This window comes from Salmo salar, chromosome ssa16 (assembly GCF_905237065.1).
Source record: "Salmo salar chromosome ssa16, Ssal_v3.1, whole genome shotgun sequence".
Classification (NCBI taxonomy): domain Eukaryota; kingdom Metazoa; phylum Chordata; class Actinopteri; order Salmoniformes; family Salmonidae; genus Salmo; species Salmo salar.
In genome coordinates, this window is record NC_059457.1 from 9107879 (window position 1) to 9124171 (window position 16293).

Sequence of the window (16293 nt, forward strand, 5' to 3'; positions counted from 1 at the left end):
TGCCTTTTATTGTGGAGTGGCTTCCGTCTGGCCACTGTCATAAAGGCCAGATTGGTGGATTGCTGCAGAGATGGTTGTCCTTCTGGATGATTCTCCCATCTCAAGGCTGTAATCGCTACCAAAGTACTGAGTAAAGGGTCTGAATACTTATGCAAATGTATCATTTCAGTTTTTTATATATACTTTTGCCAAAAATTCTAAAAACCTATTTTCACTGTCATTATGGGGCATTGTGTGAAAACAATTAATTGAATCCATTTTAGTAGAAGGCTGTAACGTAAAAAATGTGGAAGAAGTCAAGAGGTCTGAATACTTTCCGAATGCACTATATATTTTTGAATTACATAAGATTTTTTGCACCAGCAAAGAAGTGTAGGGGAAACATTGATATTATTATGGGGTTGGAAAAGGGCAAGTGAATTGCACTGAATTCATATTGAGCCCTTTTTACCTAGGAAGTCGGCTGGTGGAATGGCTGCGTCATGGACCATGGTTTGGTAACTAACTACTGACATGGTTCAAATTGGTTTCATGAGAATCACCCCAATAGTCACAATGAAGTGCATCATGCCATTTATTCACGGCCAACAGACGTGTTGTTGGTGTCACCCTACCACCGCACTGGGTTTACTTCCATATCGTAACGATATGATGGGGTTGTTTAAGGGTAACACTTCTTTTTAAGACAACACATTCTCTTTTACGAAAGCGACCCGACCCAAGAGGGAGCAAATGCAATAGAATCGCTCAGCATCTCACAATGCTAGGCTATAAGAGCAGAGTTGAGCGTAAATGGAGCATAACAGATAGCCCAGCAGTGTTTTCAAGTAAAGTTTGTTTACATCTCTCTAAAGCATAATAAGGGAGTCCTGATCCAAATGGTTAATCCATAGGGATTTCAGCAATGCACATACTTTCTTTCCAGAGCAACACACACATGTAAGAGTCCCTGAGTGCCTCTCTGGTTCACACCGTATCATCACTCATTATGAGAATCGGTCTGCAGCTCGCGCTGAGCACCAAAGCTTCTCATACACAACACCTCCCTTTCCCAGCTTGTCAGTCCAGGGGGGTGGGGGGTGGGGGATGATGGACTAGCCAAACCAGTGAAGCCACATGCCAAGCCCTACACTGGCAGTGAGAGCGGGAGGGGTGTACTTCACTACTAGGCTTCTCAGCACATTTTCATGCCCTTATATGTTCATGAGCCACTCGAGGGAGGGGCTGCCCGCCCCTCGCTGTCAGTTTCACATATCACCTCCAAACAGGAAGTGTTGTGGTGCAACTGAGTAGCGGCGGGCAGACAGATGCTGGAGGCGCCAACGTTATGAAGAGAGGTCAACTCTCTGGGTGTACAGTGGCTGAGAAGTGAGAATTGTGGTAGTAAACTCACTGTATTCGTCCTTCATGATTTAGCCTCAATAACAAAAGACAGAGGGAGAGGAAAGTTGACCATAAATGGATGAAAACATATTTACCCAATGTTATCCCTATCCCTCTGTGCTGGTCCTGATGTTTGTGTTGCTGACCTCACCAGTCTCCAGACCTGAGATCTCAAAATGTAGGAAAACGTTCAGGAAATGTTGCCTGTGTGACTCACTGATCTAAGAGATTTGTGTTGGTACTAAGCCTACCCTTGCATTTGTGTTTGAAAGTGTGTTTCTTTGCTTTTGCAGGTACGCATAGCAGCAAACTTTGTCATCCACGCCCCACCAGGAGAGTTCAATGAAGTTTTCAACGGTGAGCTTTTGTATGTAGCCTATGTTTTAGGATGCGTGTGTATTGATCAAAGCCAGGAGCAGGGGATCACAACTCACACTTTAGGTAGTAAGCTGTAGCGAGTATTTCTCCCTAGAGATGTTATGACACACAATTCCTCAGCACCTTGAAACCACACACTATAGAGCAGAGCACTCACACATACAGAGCCTTCTCTCTTAGCATCTAACTAACACCCACACATACAGAGCCTTCTCTCTTAGCATCTAGCTAACACCCACACATACAGAGCCTTCTCTCTTAGCATCTAGCTAACACCCACACATACAGAGCCTTCTCTCTTAGCATCTAGCTAACTATCACACATACAGAGCCTTCTCTCTTAGCATCTACCTAACACCCACACATACAGAGCCTTCTCTCTTAGCATCTAGCTAACACTCACACATACAGAGCCTTCTCTCTTAGCATCTAGCTAACTATCACACATGTAAGCTCTCTCTAGTCTTAACTGTCAGCTCTGAAAGAGAGGTGAGCCTTTTTTATTTAACCTTTATTTAACTAGGCAAGTCAGTTAAGAACAAATTCTTATTTACAATGACGGCCTACCAAAAGGCAAAAAGGCCTGCTGCGGGGACGGGGGCCTGGGATTACAAACATACAATATAAATATAAGACACAACACACATCACAACAAGAGAGACACAACACTACATAAAGAGAGACCTAAGACAACATAGGGCAGCAACAAATGACAACACAACATGGTAGCTGCACAAAAACATGGTACAAACATTATTGGGAAAAGTCAACAGCACAAAGGTCAAGAAGGTAGAGACAACAATACATCATACAAAGCAGCCACAACTGTCAGTAAGAGTGTCCATGATTGAGTCTTTAAATGAAGAGATTGAGATAAAACTGTCCAGTTTGAGTGTTTGTTACAGCTCGTTCGACGCCAGCTGCAGCGAACTGAAAAGAGGAGCGACCCAGGGATGTGTGTGCTTTGGGGACCTTTTAACAGAATGTGACTGGCAGAACGGGTGTTGTATGTGGAGAATGAGGGCTACAGTAGATATCTCAGATTAGGGGGGAGTGAGGCCTAAGAGGGTTTTATAAATAAGCGTCAACCAGCGGGTCTTGCGACGGGTATACAGAGATGACCAGTTTACAGAGGAGTATAGAGTACAGTGATGTCCTATAAGAAGCATTGGTGGCAAATCTGATGGCCAAATGGTAAAGACCATCTAGCTACTTACCAAACCGTGGTCCCATGTGGCTCAGTTGGTAGAGCATGGTGTTTGCAACGCCAGGGTTGTGGGTTCGATTTCCACGGGGGACCAGTACGGGGGGAAAAAAATGTATGAAATGTATGCATTCACTACTGTACGTTGCTCTGGATAAGAGCGTCTGCTAAATGACTAAAATGTAAATGTAAACCACATGACCTTTGTTTTGGAGGTGTTCAGAACAAGGTTAAGGGTGGAGAAAGCTTGTTGGATACTAAGAAAGCTTTGTTGTAGAGCATTTAACACAAAATCCGGGAAGGGACCAGCTAAGTATAAGACTGTATCATCTGCATATAAATGGATGCGAGAGCTTCCTACTGCCTAAGCTATGTTGTTGATGTAAATTGAGAAGAGCGTGGGGCCTAGGATTGAGCCTTGAGGTACTCCCTTGGTGACAGGCAGTGGCTGAGACAGCAGATTTTCTGACTTTATACACTGCACTCTTTGAGAGAGGTAGTTAGTAAACCAGGACAAAGACCCCTCGGACACCAATACTCCTTAGCCGGCCCACAAAAATGGAATGTTCTACCATATCAAAAGCTTTGGCCAGGTCAATATAAATAGCAGCACAATATTGCTTAGAATCAAGGGCAATGGTGACATTGAGGACCTTTTAAGGTTGCAGTGACACATCATAACCTGAGCGGAAACCAGATTGCATACCCGAGAGAATACTGTAGACATCAAGAAGCCAGTCAGTTAATTATTGACAAGTTTTTACAACACTTTTGATAAGCAGGGCAAAATGAAAATAGGCCTGTAACAGTTAGGATCAGCTTGATCTCCCCCTTTTAAATAAAGGATGAACTGTGGCTGCCTTCCAAGCAATGGGAACCTCCCTAGAAAGGAGAGACAGGTTAAAAAGGTTGGAGATTGGCTTTGCGATGATAGGGTCAGCAACCTTAAAGAAGAAAGGGTCTAAACCATTTGACCCAGATGTTTTTTGGGGGGTGAAGTCTAAGGAGCTCCTTTAGCACCTCGGACTCCATGACTGCCTGAAGGGAGACACTTTGTAGCGGGGCAGGGGAAAAAGAAGGAGAAGCATCAGGGATAGTCGCATTAGAAGGGGTGGGAGATGAGGAAATGTTGGACGGGCAAGGAGGCATGGCTGAGTCAAATAGGAATCCTGACTTAATGAAGTGGTGATTAGAGCTCAGCCATGTGCTTCTTGTCAGTAACAACCACCTCATCAACATTAAGGGACATGGGCAGCTATGAGGAGGAGGGTTATTATCCAGGTCTTTAACTGTTTTCCAGAACTTCCTGGGGTTAGACCCACAGAGAGAGAACTGCTCCTTAAAGTAACTAACTTTGGCCTTCCGGATAGCCTGAGTGCACTTATTTCTCATTTGCCTGAACGATAGCCAGTCAGCCTGCGTGTGCCGAGCCTTTCGCCAAATGCAATTCTTGAAGTGGAGTAACTCTGCAAGATCATGGTCGAACCAGGGGCTGAACCTGTTTTAAATTCTCATTTTATTTATGGGGACGTGTTTGTTAACAATGCCACTGAAAATATCAAAAAAGAAGGTCCAAGTGTCTTCGACAGAGGAATCAAGCTGATTCTTTACCATTTTACAGAGGCCAGTTCATGAAGGAAGTTGATTAGCAAGCGTCTATGACAAATCAGGACAGGTCGTTTCACTGAGCAGCCATTACGAACACAGGCTGTAAAACAGTGATCACTAAGGTCATTACAGAAAACACCAGACTGATACCTATCAGGATTATTTGTGAGGATAACATCGAGGAGAGTAGCCTTTCTGGGTGTTTGGAGTCATAACTTGTGGGATTGGTGATTTTAATCTGAGAGAGATTTAGGGAGTCCCATTGCTTTAGGACCTGGTCAGGTGGTTTAAGCATGTCCCAGTTTAGGTCACCTAGCAGGACAAATTCAGACTTAGTGTAAGGGGCCAGGAGAGAGCTTAGGGCAGGTAGGGTACAGGCCGGTGCTGATGGAGGAGGATTGCACCCAGCAAGTCAACAAAGAGATATTTGAAAGTTGAATGCTTAAAACCAGCAAATCAAATTGTTTGGGGACAGACTTTGTGGAGACAACCGAGCACTGAAGGTGATCCTTGGTAAAGATTGCCACTCCCCCACCTTTTGGAAGATCTGTCTTGATGAAAAAGGTTATAACCAAAAAGCTTAACATCAGTATTCAAAACACTCTTCCTTAACCAGGTGTCAGTAATGACCAACACATCTGGATTGGAGCTGTGAACCCACACTTTCAATTGATCAATTTTAGGTAATAAGCTTCTAGTGTTAACATGCAGAAAACCCAGGCTTTACGAGAGCAGAAATCTGTGAAGCAGATATCAGAGCACAAGTCAGAATTGGTGCTAGCAACAGTAGATGGGCCACAGTGTACATGCACATTTCCAGATATCATCAACAGTAATACAATTAAGGCACAGCATAGGACAGGGAAAGCTCTGCAGTGCTGATTTATGACATCTGAATGTGCATCAGATTGCAACAAGATCATATTGTACAGCAATGTCATCAGGTAACATGAATACAAAGCCGGTGAGAGGTGGTTAGAATAGGATGGGAGGCCAAAAGTCTGTGTAACCAATAGAGAGTCAGAGTCCCGAGCGTGGGAACAAACATAGTCTGTCCCACGGTTGGGTAAAGAAAGTTAATAGTCAACAAAGTATACAGGAGTCATGAGGCAAAATAGCCAGATGCACAAGAAAAAAATAAAATCTATAACGACTTGGGGCTAGCCATTGTAAGTTCAGAGTCACTCGCCCCAACAGTGCGTGTGTGCTGGAGGTTAGCGAAAGCTCGGGAGAGAGTAATCTCTGGTTAATTTTGGTCAAAATTAGGTTGTTGGTTTGGCGTTTTGATCTGGAGCTTAAGGCCATGGTGTGGAGGGTAGCATCCTGCATATGTACCTGTCGAAAAATCCAAGTTTATCTTACTCCAAATCTATCCTTTTGAAAGACGTGCTCTCTCTCTCTCTCTGTCTCTCTGTCTGTGTGCGTCAAAGTTTTAGCTGGTCCATATCCCCCTCAGAATGTGCACTAGGCCTATACTGCTAACATAAAGCATGAGTGGCAGACCAGTCATCACTAGGGCTGTTACGGTGACCGTATTACCGTCATGACGGCAGTCAAATTACAAGTGACTGTTTAGTCATGGTATTTAGGCTTCTCCAAGCTCTGATGCTACTGATGGTCATTAGTAGCCTACCAAACCTGCTAACTGCCTGGTACTCAGCACTCTAATGTCCCTCTAATCACTCTGACATCAATGCAAATGTATCTCAAATCTAATCGAACACTTCATGAGTGCTCATGTTGCACAACATTTATGTAGGCTATGCATCTACGTGAGAAAACAGAGTGATTGCCTCTATTTAAAAGAATATCCCATCAGCTTTCTATAGGCTAGGCCTACTATATTTATTTCTCACCTAATATTAAGCACATTGCTTCTCTTTACAACAGGAGTATAGCCTACCTGGCTGACATGAAAAATGAACCATGGGAAAAGCGTACTCAATTCGCTATTTAAGTGCACAGATTGTTTTTTTTCCCTCCGCTGCCCCTGTTTCGAGACAGGTGCATGATAATGGTCCATTTTTAAATCAAAACAAATTTCACCCACATTATTTAGTATATGTTAAGACCAGATTAAATCAAGAGGTGTGAGAGGTGACAATATTAGCCTATCACTAATGAAGGATATGCTATGACTTGTGAAGGATGCCCTGCTTAAGGCAAGAAACAGCGCATGCTTTTGTTGTTGACTTTTTCCAAGTCATAGTGGCACACCTGAAGGTTTGTATCACAACTAAAGTGGCCAAATAACTTCTTAAAATTAAGCACATTAATCAGCTTTACAATTGGTGTAGAGCCTAACTGGCATACATAAGCAGTGCGTGAGTTTCAAGTTTGAGGAAGATCATTTTCACCATAAAAATACACCTTTTTAAAAAAATAAATAAAAGCTTTACGTGGATAATCACATTTGTGGTCACTTTTGAGAATGGTGTTTTGCTGCTAATGGAACATTTGCACTTATAGTTTACTGCTATGTGCGCTTTGCTGCTCTTATAATGTGAAGAAATAGCCTAACTTTTTATTGCTACTGTAAATAATGTGAACCCTATGGAATTACCTGGACTTCTACATAAATTGGTCTGATCTTCATCTAAGTCACAACAATAGACAAACACAGTCTGCTTAAACTAATAACACACAAAGAATTAAACGTTTTCATGTCTTTATTGAACACACAGTGTTAACATTCACAGTGCAGGGTGGGAAAAGAATGTGAACCCTTGGATTTAATAACTGGTTGACCCTCCTTTGGCAGCAATAACCTCAGCCCAAAGTTTTCTGTAGTTGCGAATCAGACCTGCACAACGGTCAGGAGGAATTTTAGACCATTCCTCTTTACAAAACTGTTTCAATTCAACAATATTCTTGGGATGTCTGGTGTGAACTGCTCTCTTGAGGCCATGCCACAGCATCTCAATCGGGTTGAGGTCAGGACTGACTGGGCCACTCCAGAAGGCGTATTTTCTTCTGTTGAAACCATTCTGTTGATTTACTTTGGTGTTTTGGGCCGTTGCCCTGTTGCGTCACCCAACTTCTGTTGCGCTTCAATTGGCAGACAGCCTTACATTCTCCTGCAAAATGTCTTGATAAACTTGGGAATTCATTTTTCCATTGATGATAGCAAGCTGTTCAGGCCCTGAGGCAGCAAAGCAGACCCAAACCATGATGCTCCCTTCAGCATACTTTACAGTTGGGAGAAGGTTTTGATGTTGGTGTGCTGTGCCTTTTTTTTTCTCCACACTTAGTGTTGTGTGTTCCTTCCAAACAACTCAACTTTTAGTTTTCTGTCCACAGAATATTTTGCCAATAGTGCAGTGGAACATCCAGATGCTCTTTTGCGATCTTCAAACGTGCAGCAATGGGTTTTTTTGGACAGCAGTTGCTTCTTCCATGGTGTCCTCCCATGAACCCCATTCTTATTTAGTGTTTTACATATCGTAGACTCGTCAATAGAGATGTTAGCATGTTCCAGAGGTTTCTATAAGTCTTTACCTGACACTCTAGGATTCTTCTTAACCTCAGTGAGCATTCTGCGCTGTGCTCTTGAGGTAGAGTAGCAACAGTGCTGAACAGTGCATTTGTAGACAATTTGTCTTACTGTCTTGGACTGATGGACATCAAGGCTTTTAGAGATACTTTTGTAACCCTTTCCAGCTTTATGCAAGTCAACAATTCTTAATCTTGGGTCTTCTGAGATCTCTTTTGTTCGAGGCATGGTTCACATCAGGCAGTACTTCTTGTGAAATAGCAAATTCAAATTTTGTGAGTGTTTTTTGTAGGGCAGGGCAGCTCTAACCAATATCTCCGATCTTGTCTCAGTGATTGTACTCGAGGTTAGCTGACTTCTGATTCCAATTAGCTTTTGGAGAAGTCGTTAGCCTAGGGGTTCACATACTTTTTCTAACCTACACTGTGAATGTTTAAATGTATTCAATATAGACAAGAAAAATACAATGCGTTATTAGTTTAAGCACACTGTTTGTCTATTGTTGTGACTTAGATGAAGATCAGATCTAAATTGATGCAGAAATCCAGGTAATTCCAAAGGGTTCACATACTTTTTCTTGCCACTGTATTAACATTTTAAGCTAAATGTTCAACTGTTGCATCAGGCTCATTGCTTAAAACAGGTTTTTTTTTATGCTAGTGGTTACATTAATTTGGGATCTATTGCATCCCACAACTTTACCAGACTATAATTGGAATATTTACAGTGCATTCGGAAAGTATTCAGACGCCTTGACTTTTTTCACGTTTTGTTACGTTACAGCCTTATTCTAAAATGGATTAAATATTTTTTTCCCCCCTCAAGTCTACAACCAATAGCCCATAATGACAAAGCGAAAACAGGTTTTTAGAAATGTAATACCTTATTTACATACAGTACCAGTCAAAAGTTTGGACACCTACTCATTCAAGGGTTTTTCTTTATTTTTACTATGTTCTACATTGTAGAATAATAGTGAAGACATCAAAACTATGAAATGACATATGGAATCATGTAGTAACCAAAAAAGTGTTAAACAAATCAAAATATATTTGAGTTTCTTCAAAGTAGTCACCCTTTGCCGTGACAGCTTTGCACACTCTTGGCATTCTCTCAACCAGCTTCATGAGGTAGTCACCTGGAATGCATTTCAATTAATAAGTGCTCCTTGTTAAAAGTTCATTTGTGGAACTTATTTCCTTAATGCATTTTAGCTAATCAGTTGTTGTGACAAGGTAGGGGTGGCAAACAGTAGATAGCCCTATTTGGTAAAAGACCAAGTCCATATTATGGCAAGAACAGCTGAAATAAGCAAAGATAAATGACAGTCCATCATTACTTTAAGACATGAATGTCAGTCAATCCTAAGATTTTGAAATTTTCCGGAAGTTTCTTCAAGTGCAGTCGCAAAAACCATCAAGCGCTATGATTTAAACTGGCTCTCATGAGGACCATCACAGGAAAGGAAGACCCAGAGTTACCTCTGCTGCAGAGGATAAGTTCATTTAGAGTTACCAGCCTCAAACAGCAGCCTAAATAAATGCTTCATAGAGTTCAAGTGACACACATCTCAATATCAACTGTTCAGAGGAGACTGTGTGAATCAGGCCTTCATGGTTGAATTGCTGCAAAGAAACCACTACTAAAGGACACCAATAAGAAGAGACTTGCTTAGGCCAAGAAACACAAGCAATGGACATTAGACCAGTCCTTTTGGACTGATGAGTCTAAATGTTTAATTTTTTTGGTTCCAACCGCCGTGTCTTTGTGAGCCGCAGAGTAGGTGAACGGATGACCTCTGCATGTGTGGTTCCCACCTTGAAGCATGGAGGAGGAGGTATTATGGTGTGGCAGTGTCACCAGCAAAGCACCGTCTGATTTATTTAGAATTCAAGGCACACTTAACCAGCATGGCTACCACAGCATTAGGCAGTGATACGCCATCCCATCTGGTTTGCGCTTAGTCCCACTATCATTTGTTTTTCAACTGGAAGATTACCCCCAAAACACACCTCCAGGCTGTGTAAGGGCTATTTGACCAAGAAGGAGAGTGATGGAGTTCTGCATCAGATGACCTGGCCTCCACAATCACCCGACCTCAACCCAATTGAGATGGTTTGGGATGAGTTGGACCGCAGTGTGAAGGAAAAGCAGCCAACAAGTGCTCAGCATATGTGGGAACGCCTTCAAGACTGTTGGAAAAGCATTCCTCATGAAGCTGGTTGAGAGAATGCCAAGAGTATGCAAAGCTGTCATCGAGACAAAGGGTGGCTACTTTGAAGAATCTCAAATATAAAATATATTTAGATTTAACACTTTTTTTTTTTTTTTTTTCTTTTTTTTTTTCCGTGACACATGATTCCATATGTGTTTTTTCATTGTTTGGATGTCTTCACTGTTATTCTACATTGTAGAGAAACCCTTGACTGAGTAGATGTGTCCAAACTTATGGCTGATACTGTAAGTATTCAGACCCTTTGCTATGAGACTCGAAATTGTGCTTAGTGCATCCTATTTCCATTGATCATCCTTGAGATGTTTCTACAACTTGATTGGAATCCAGCTGTGGCAAATTCAATAGATTGGACATCATTTGCAAAGGCACACACCTGTTTGTATAAGGTTCCTTAGCTGAAAGTGCATGTCAGAGCAAAAACCAAGCCATGCGATCGAAAGAATTGTCCGTAGAGGAACAGATCTGGGGAAGGGTACCAAAAAATGTCTGCAGCATTAAAGGTCCCCAAGAACACAGTGGCCTCCATCATTCATAAATGGAAGAAGTTTGGACACCACCACCACAATGTGGGGAGAAGGGCCTTGGTCAGGGAGGTGACCAAGAACCCGATGGTCACTGACAGAGCTCCAGAGTTCCTCTGTGGAGATGGTTGTCCTTCTGAAAGGTTCTCCCATCTCTGCAGCACTCCACCAATCAGGCCTTTTTATGGTGGAGTGGCCAGACGGAAGCCACTCCTCAGTAAAAGGCACATGGCAGCCCGCTTGGAATTTGCCAAAAGTCACCTAGACTCTCAGACCATGAGAAACAAGATTCTCAAGTGCTTGTCAAATTGTGAATGACAGACATTGTCTACAGCCTGCGCAAAAAAACAAAGCAGAGCTCATGTGACTTTTTCAAATCATCATTAGTCGCGTCATGCAGCCTTAGAATGTATGAAAAATCAAAAGATATAGTCCACCATTAGTATCACAACTATAGTTACATAACTCAATTAAAGCATATTGGAGTACCTGTTTCTTTAACTGCTCTACACAGAATAGCCGCGTGTGCACACTCCCTCATTGTTTGGAGAAAATATCCTTTCTAAGCTAATCTTGTCTGCTAATTTTAATTAATGTAGCCCACAGACATATGGCATAGCCAAATCAGGGCCTAATATAAGGACAACTCGGAGTATGCTTTTCTGTTCTTTTGAAATAGACTACATTTTCTTCATGTTTCGTTAGACTTGTCTAAAATAATGGCTATATTGTGATTGTGTATGCTATATTACACGGATTTATTGCGTGGAAGCAAGGAGATGCTAAATCGTTTTTTTGTTAGTTAACGGTCAACTATCGTGAGACCGGCAGTTATTTGTTTGACAATCACCGGCTGACAAAATTTCATGACCGCCACAGCCCTAGTCATCACCAAGCCAGACTGGGTCATACAGTCAGTAGGGCAGCTCTTCCTCACTGAGGCCTCAGCCCAGTGCATATGAACACACACATGCCGGTGGACGGACAAAAACCCAGGGACTAATTAGCACACTAGCTTGGTATTCTAAAATCTGCATAAAAACAATATTCCCACCAGAGATTGTTCCATCAAATTGAATTGCTGCAGATTTAAAGGCTGTGCGTGATGACAGTGCACATAAAAATACATTTTGCGGTTAAATCCACTGTACTGAATAAAAGTTAAATGGGTTTCCATCACATTTTCAGCTCTAGTGATGGTTTTCTCACAATTTTGCATTGTATAGCGAGTCTACCCACGCTGGTATTGGCACATGCTCTCTAGCCAACAGCACTCACTATCTGCGTATATCCTAGATGATGAGAATATATGGACAAAAGGGTCAGATTATAATTTTTCCAACGTCAGCCAAGCATAGTTTATCATGTCACCAGAATAAGACCCTGGATATTTATTGTAAAGGAGCATCAAGCTCATCACCTTGTACTTTTAACACCCTGTGAAGTTCATAACTTATTTCATCTGTAGTTGAATAAACTGCACGCTTTCTCAGTCATAGTGGGAGGACCACACTACATGTCATCGCGTGACTCAACGTTTACTTCGATATGATGGTTATGTTTATGCATAAAAGCAGTTCCGCTGACATTTCTCGCGTAGTTCATTTTACTGTACCTGCTACGTGCCGACCCGGTAGCGACAAACCTATCGTTTCTACTTGCAAAATCGCAGTGCTCGTCAGAGGCCAACAACTTGACTTTGAGCCAATCAGAAAGCACGAACCCCCACATGGGGGAACCAACAGGAGTGACAACAAAAAGGAAGGAAAGGGGGCATTTTCTCTGTACAGCCACAGATTAGCCAGTCACACTTCATATGCAATGGTAGCTAGCTAAGTGCACAGATGCAATGCACACAACACTAAATACTTCCTCTAAGCTAGCTAATCACTGTAGCTAGTATTGACATTATAATTAAAGTGGATTAGCTAGTTTCCATGAAACAGCTGCCTGTGTTAGTGCCTGTAGCTAGCTATGTTGGGCTAGCTAGCGAATATGCTAGATAAACATTTGGATGTGGATTGACACTGTCACTTTATTGTTTCTTCGTTATCTATCTTTGGTCATCTGGCTAGTATCAACAAGGGCTTTCTACAAAATAGCAACATTTAGCGCAGCTAGCTACTGATGGGGGGTCACCTTGGGGCTATGATAGGGGCTGCACCAAATGATTGATGTATTATAATAATTGATTATGCTTATATTGTGTTAATAGAAGGGGAAGGGCTATAAGACCCCTCTACCACTACATTTATAGGGTCCTGGACTACAGATTAGCAATATATATGCATTATAAGGTTTAATATTGTTCCACAGTTCTTTTCTAGTCTCTGCTTCTTATAAGAAACGGTCTGAGAGATGTGTGATTATTATTATTGTCATAACAGGGTGTCTGTAAGAAAGCGCCTCAAGGCTAAAAGAGATTCATAGACACAGAACCCTGCAGGGGAGTGAACGAGATCAGAGACTAGTGAGACATACCACTATAAAGCAATTTGGGGAGTGGAAAATTACTGCTGAGCCCTTAGAAAACACTGGAACTATTCTCTCCTGCAAGTTTGTGTAACTGTATATGCATGGGCTTGGTCTCATGAGTAGAAGGTGTTGACATAGGCAGTTACATCACTAGGGGTTGACTGCAAGCATATTAAAGCAACTTGGACCCTTTCCTATTTTGCAGAACTTACTCTGAAACATGTGTGCTATGTTCCCATTGTCAACTTCTGTCTGCAATTGCATTAATAAAGGTTTTTGATTGATTTACTTAAAGATATTGTCTGATTGCTGATTTCACCAATAAGAAAATGATCGACAAGGAACCAACCTACCCCAACACTACCAAACTAACATTGGAATCTAGACCATAAGCAACACGAACATGCATTGCCAAACAACACTACTGCCACCTTCTGGTTTGGAGCATTTTGGCTGAGTGGCTGATGATTTCAAGGTCTTTGCTGTGTGAACACAAACGAGATTGACTGCCGACAGTGTTCAGAGGTGCAAAGTACTGTGTGCAGCAAACGTTAGACAATCCCTACCGGTGTGTCTGAATTTTAACACACTGCCTCTCAGTTAAAAATGTGACACACGACACACTGTCAAAGGACAGGGGAGCCTCCTTTAAGCAGCTAACAGTGAGATGAGGTTGTGAAAAGAGGGGAGGAATTGAGAGGATAAGTGTGTGTTGGGGAGAGGGCTTAAAGATAATCTATTTATTGGATGGATTCCGAGGGCTGTGCGTGCGTATAATCCTGCCCCCCATCATGATTAGCTTTGTCACTGAGGAGCGCTGGGGGGCTGTCTGCGCCTCCTTATCGCAGCCAAACACACACACTCCCCGCTACCAATGTGCCATCGCTTCTCCTTTCATCTCTTTTGATTTCACAGCCCTTTACTTTGTGTCAGCTTGTCATGTCTTCTTTAACCTCATTCTAAGTCTCTCTCTTTCTCTCTCTGTTTCTAATGGTCTCAGCCTCTCTCTCTCTCTGTGTGTGTGTGTGTGTGTTGTCAGTTTTAGCCCCATGCTAGGTGTGTGTGTGTGCAGTTATTTTTTTGTTTGTTGTGTGAATCCTTCTGTGTTTGCTGTAGGTTTCTGAGCTCTGACATGCGGTTCTGTTATTCCCCACAGATGTACGATTGCTGCTCAACAATGACAATCTTCTCAGGGAAGGTGCAGCGCAGTAAGTCGACACTCTTTACTGTCAAAGTGACTCAGACTTGTGGTCAGTTGACGTCATAAACAATCTACTACATGGAGTGAATGTACTATTGACAACTGTAATAGTCATTGTTTCTCCAAGAAATATTTCACTACTGACACTGATTTTAAGCTTGTACCTGTTTCTGTTTTGATTCTGTAGTGCTTTTGCACAGTACAACGTGGACCAGTTTACTCCGGTGAAAGTAGAGCAATATGAAGAACAGGTAGGCTATACCCATTATCTTATGTCAGATTGCAATTTTTCGCCTGTCAGTTGAGAGACGAGCGTCGCGTAGGAGTGAAGCCATCTGTCGGAATAGAATGGTCTTCACCATGTCCTCCAGAAATGCAGAGAAACAAGACACTGTAGTCAGCCCCTCTAGAACCATACCCTATGATGCTATTGACCTGGTGTCATTAGAAACAGATCGCTATCGGGATAAACAGCTCTGGTCATTTGGACTAGATGAATGAATGAGACCAGCCTTAGTGATGTCTAAGTGGATGAACTGAAGAATATTAGGCTTGTCGCATTGAAATCGATTGTGTTGTTTCTATGTTTGCTATACAAACAATAATTCCTCTCTTGGCACTATTCCAGTTCAGCATGATTGTGCCGTTGCCTAGGTAACGCAATGATTCACTGATAAATGTTCTGGTTAGCACCCTAGACTGTCAGTAATATAAGAAATAGGTCACACAACTCGTATTCACCGAACAAAAATATAAACACAACCATTTCAAAGATTTTACTGAGTTACAGTTCATATAAGGAAATCAGTCAATTGGAATCAATTCATTAGGCCCTAATCTATGGATTTCACATGACTGGGAATACAGATGCATCTGTTAGTCACAGATAACTTAAAAAAAATAAAAAAAAATAATAATAATAATAAAGGTAGGGGCGTGGATCAGAAAACCAGTCAGTATCTGGTGTGACCACCATTTACCTCATGCAGCGCAACGCTTCTCCTTCACAGAGTTGATCAGGGTTTTGATTGTGGCCTGTGGATTGTTGTCCCACTCCTGTTCAATGGCTGTGCAAAGTTGCTGATATTGTCAGGAACTGGAACACGCCGTTGTATACGTCGATCCAGAGCATTCCAAACAGGCTCAATGGGTGACATGTCTGGTGAGTATGCAGACCATGGAAAAACTGGTACATTTTCAGCTTCCAGGATTGTTTACAGATCCTTGCAAAATGGGGCCGTTGTGCATTATCATGCTGAAATGGCACTACAATGGGCCTCAGGATCTCGTCACAGTATCTCTGAATTCAAATTGCCGTCAATGAAATGCAATTGTGTTCATTGTCCATAGCTTATGACTGCCCGTACCATAACCCCACCGCCACCATGGGGCACTCTGTTCACAATTTTGACATCAGCAAACCGCTCGCCCACACGACACCGGTACAGTTGAAACTGAGATTCATACGTGAAGAGCACACTTTCCAGCATGCCAGTGGCCATCAAAGGTGAGCATTTGCCCACTGAAGTCGGTTATGATGCCGAGCTGCTTTCAGGTCAAGACCCCTGGTTAGCAAGATGAGCATACATCTGATGAGCATACGGTTTCTGACAGTTTGTGCAGAAATTCTACGGTTCTGCAAACCAACATTTTCATCAGCTGTCCGGGTAGCTGGTCTCAGATGATCCCGCAGGTGAAGAAGCCGGATGTGGAGGTCCTGGGCTGGCGTGGTTACACGTAACCTGCGGTTGTAAGGCCGGTTGGACGTACTGCGAAATTCTCAAAAACAACGCT

At 42.4% G+C, this 16293-nt stretch overlaps 1 protein-coding gene across 1 annotated transcript in view; it reads left to right on the forward strand.

Annotated features, from left to right (window-relative positions):
- Positions 1–16293, forward strand: part of capza2 (capping protein (actin filament) muscle Z-line alpha 2) — a 34047-nt gene that overhangs the window by 8541 nt on the left and 9213 nt on the right. Inside the window, exons 2-4 of the mRNA NM_001139651.1 lie at positions 1677–1740; positions 14455–14506; positions 14687–14750. Coding sequence (NP_001133123.1) covers positions 1677–1740; positions 14455–14506; positions 14687–14750 — 180 coding nt within the window. The remainder of the gene's footprint in view (positions 1–1676; positions 1741–14454; positions 14507–14686; positions 14751–16293) is intronic.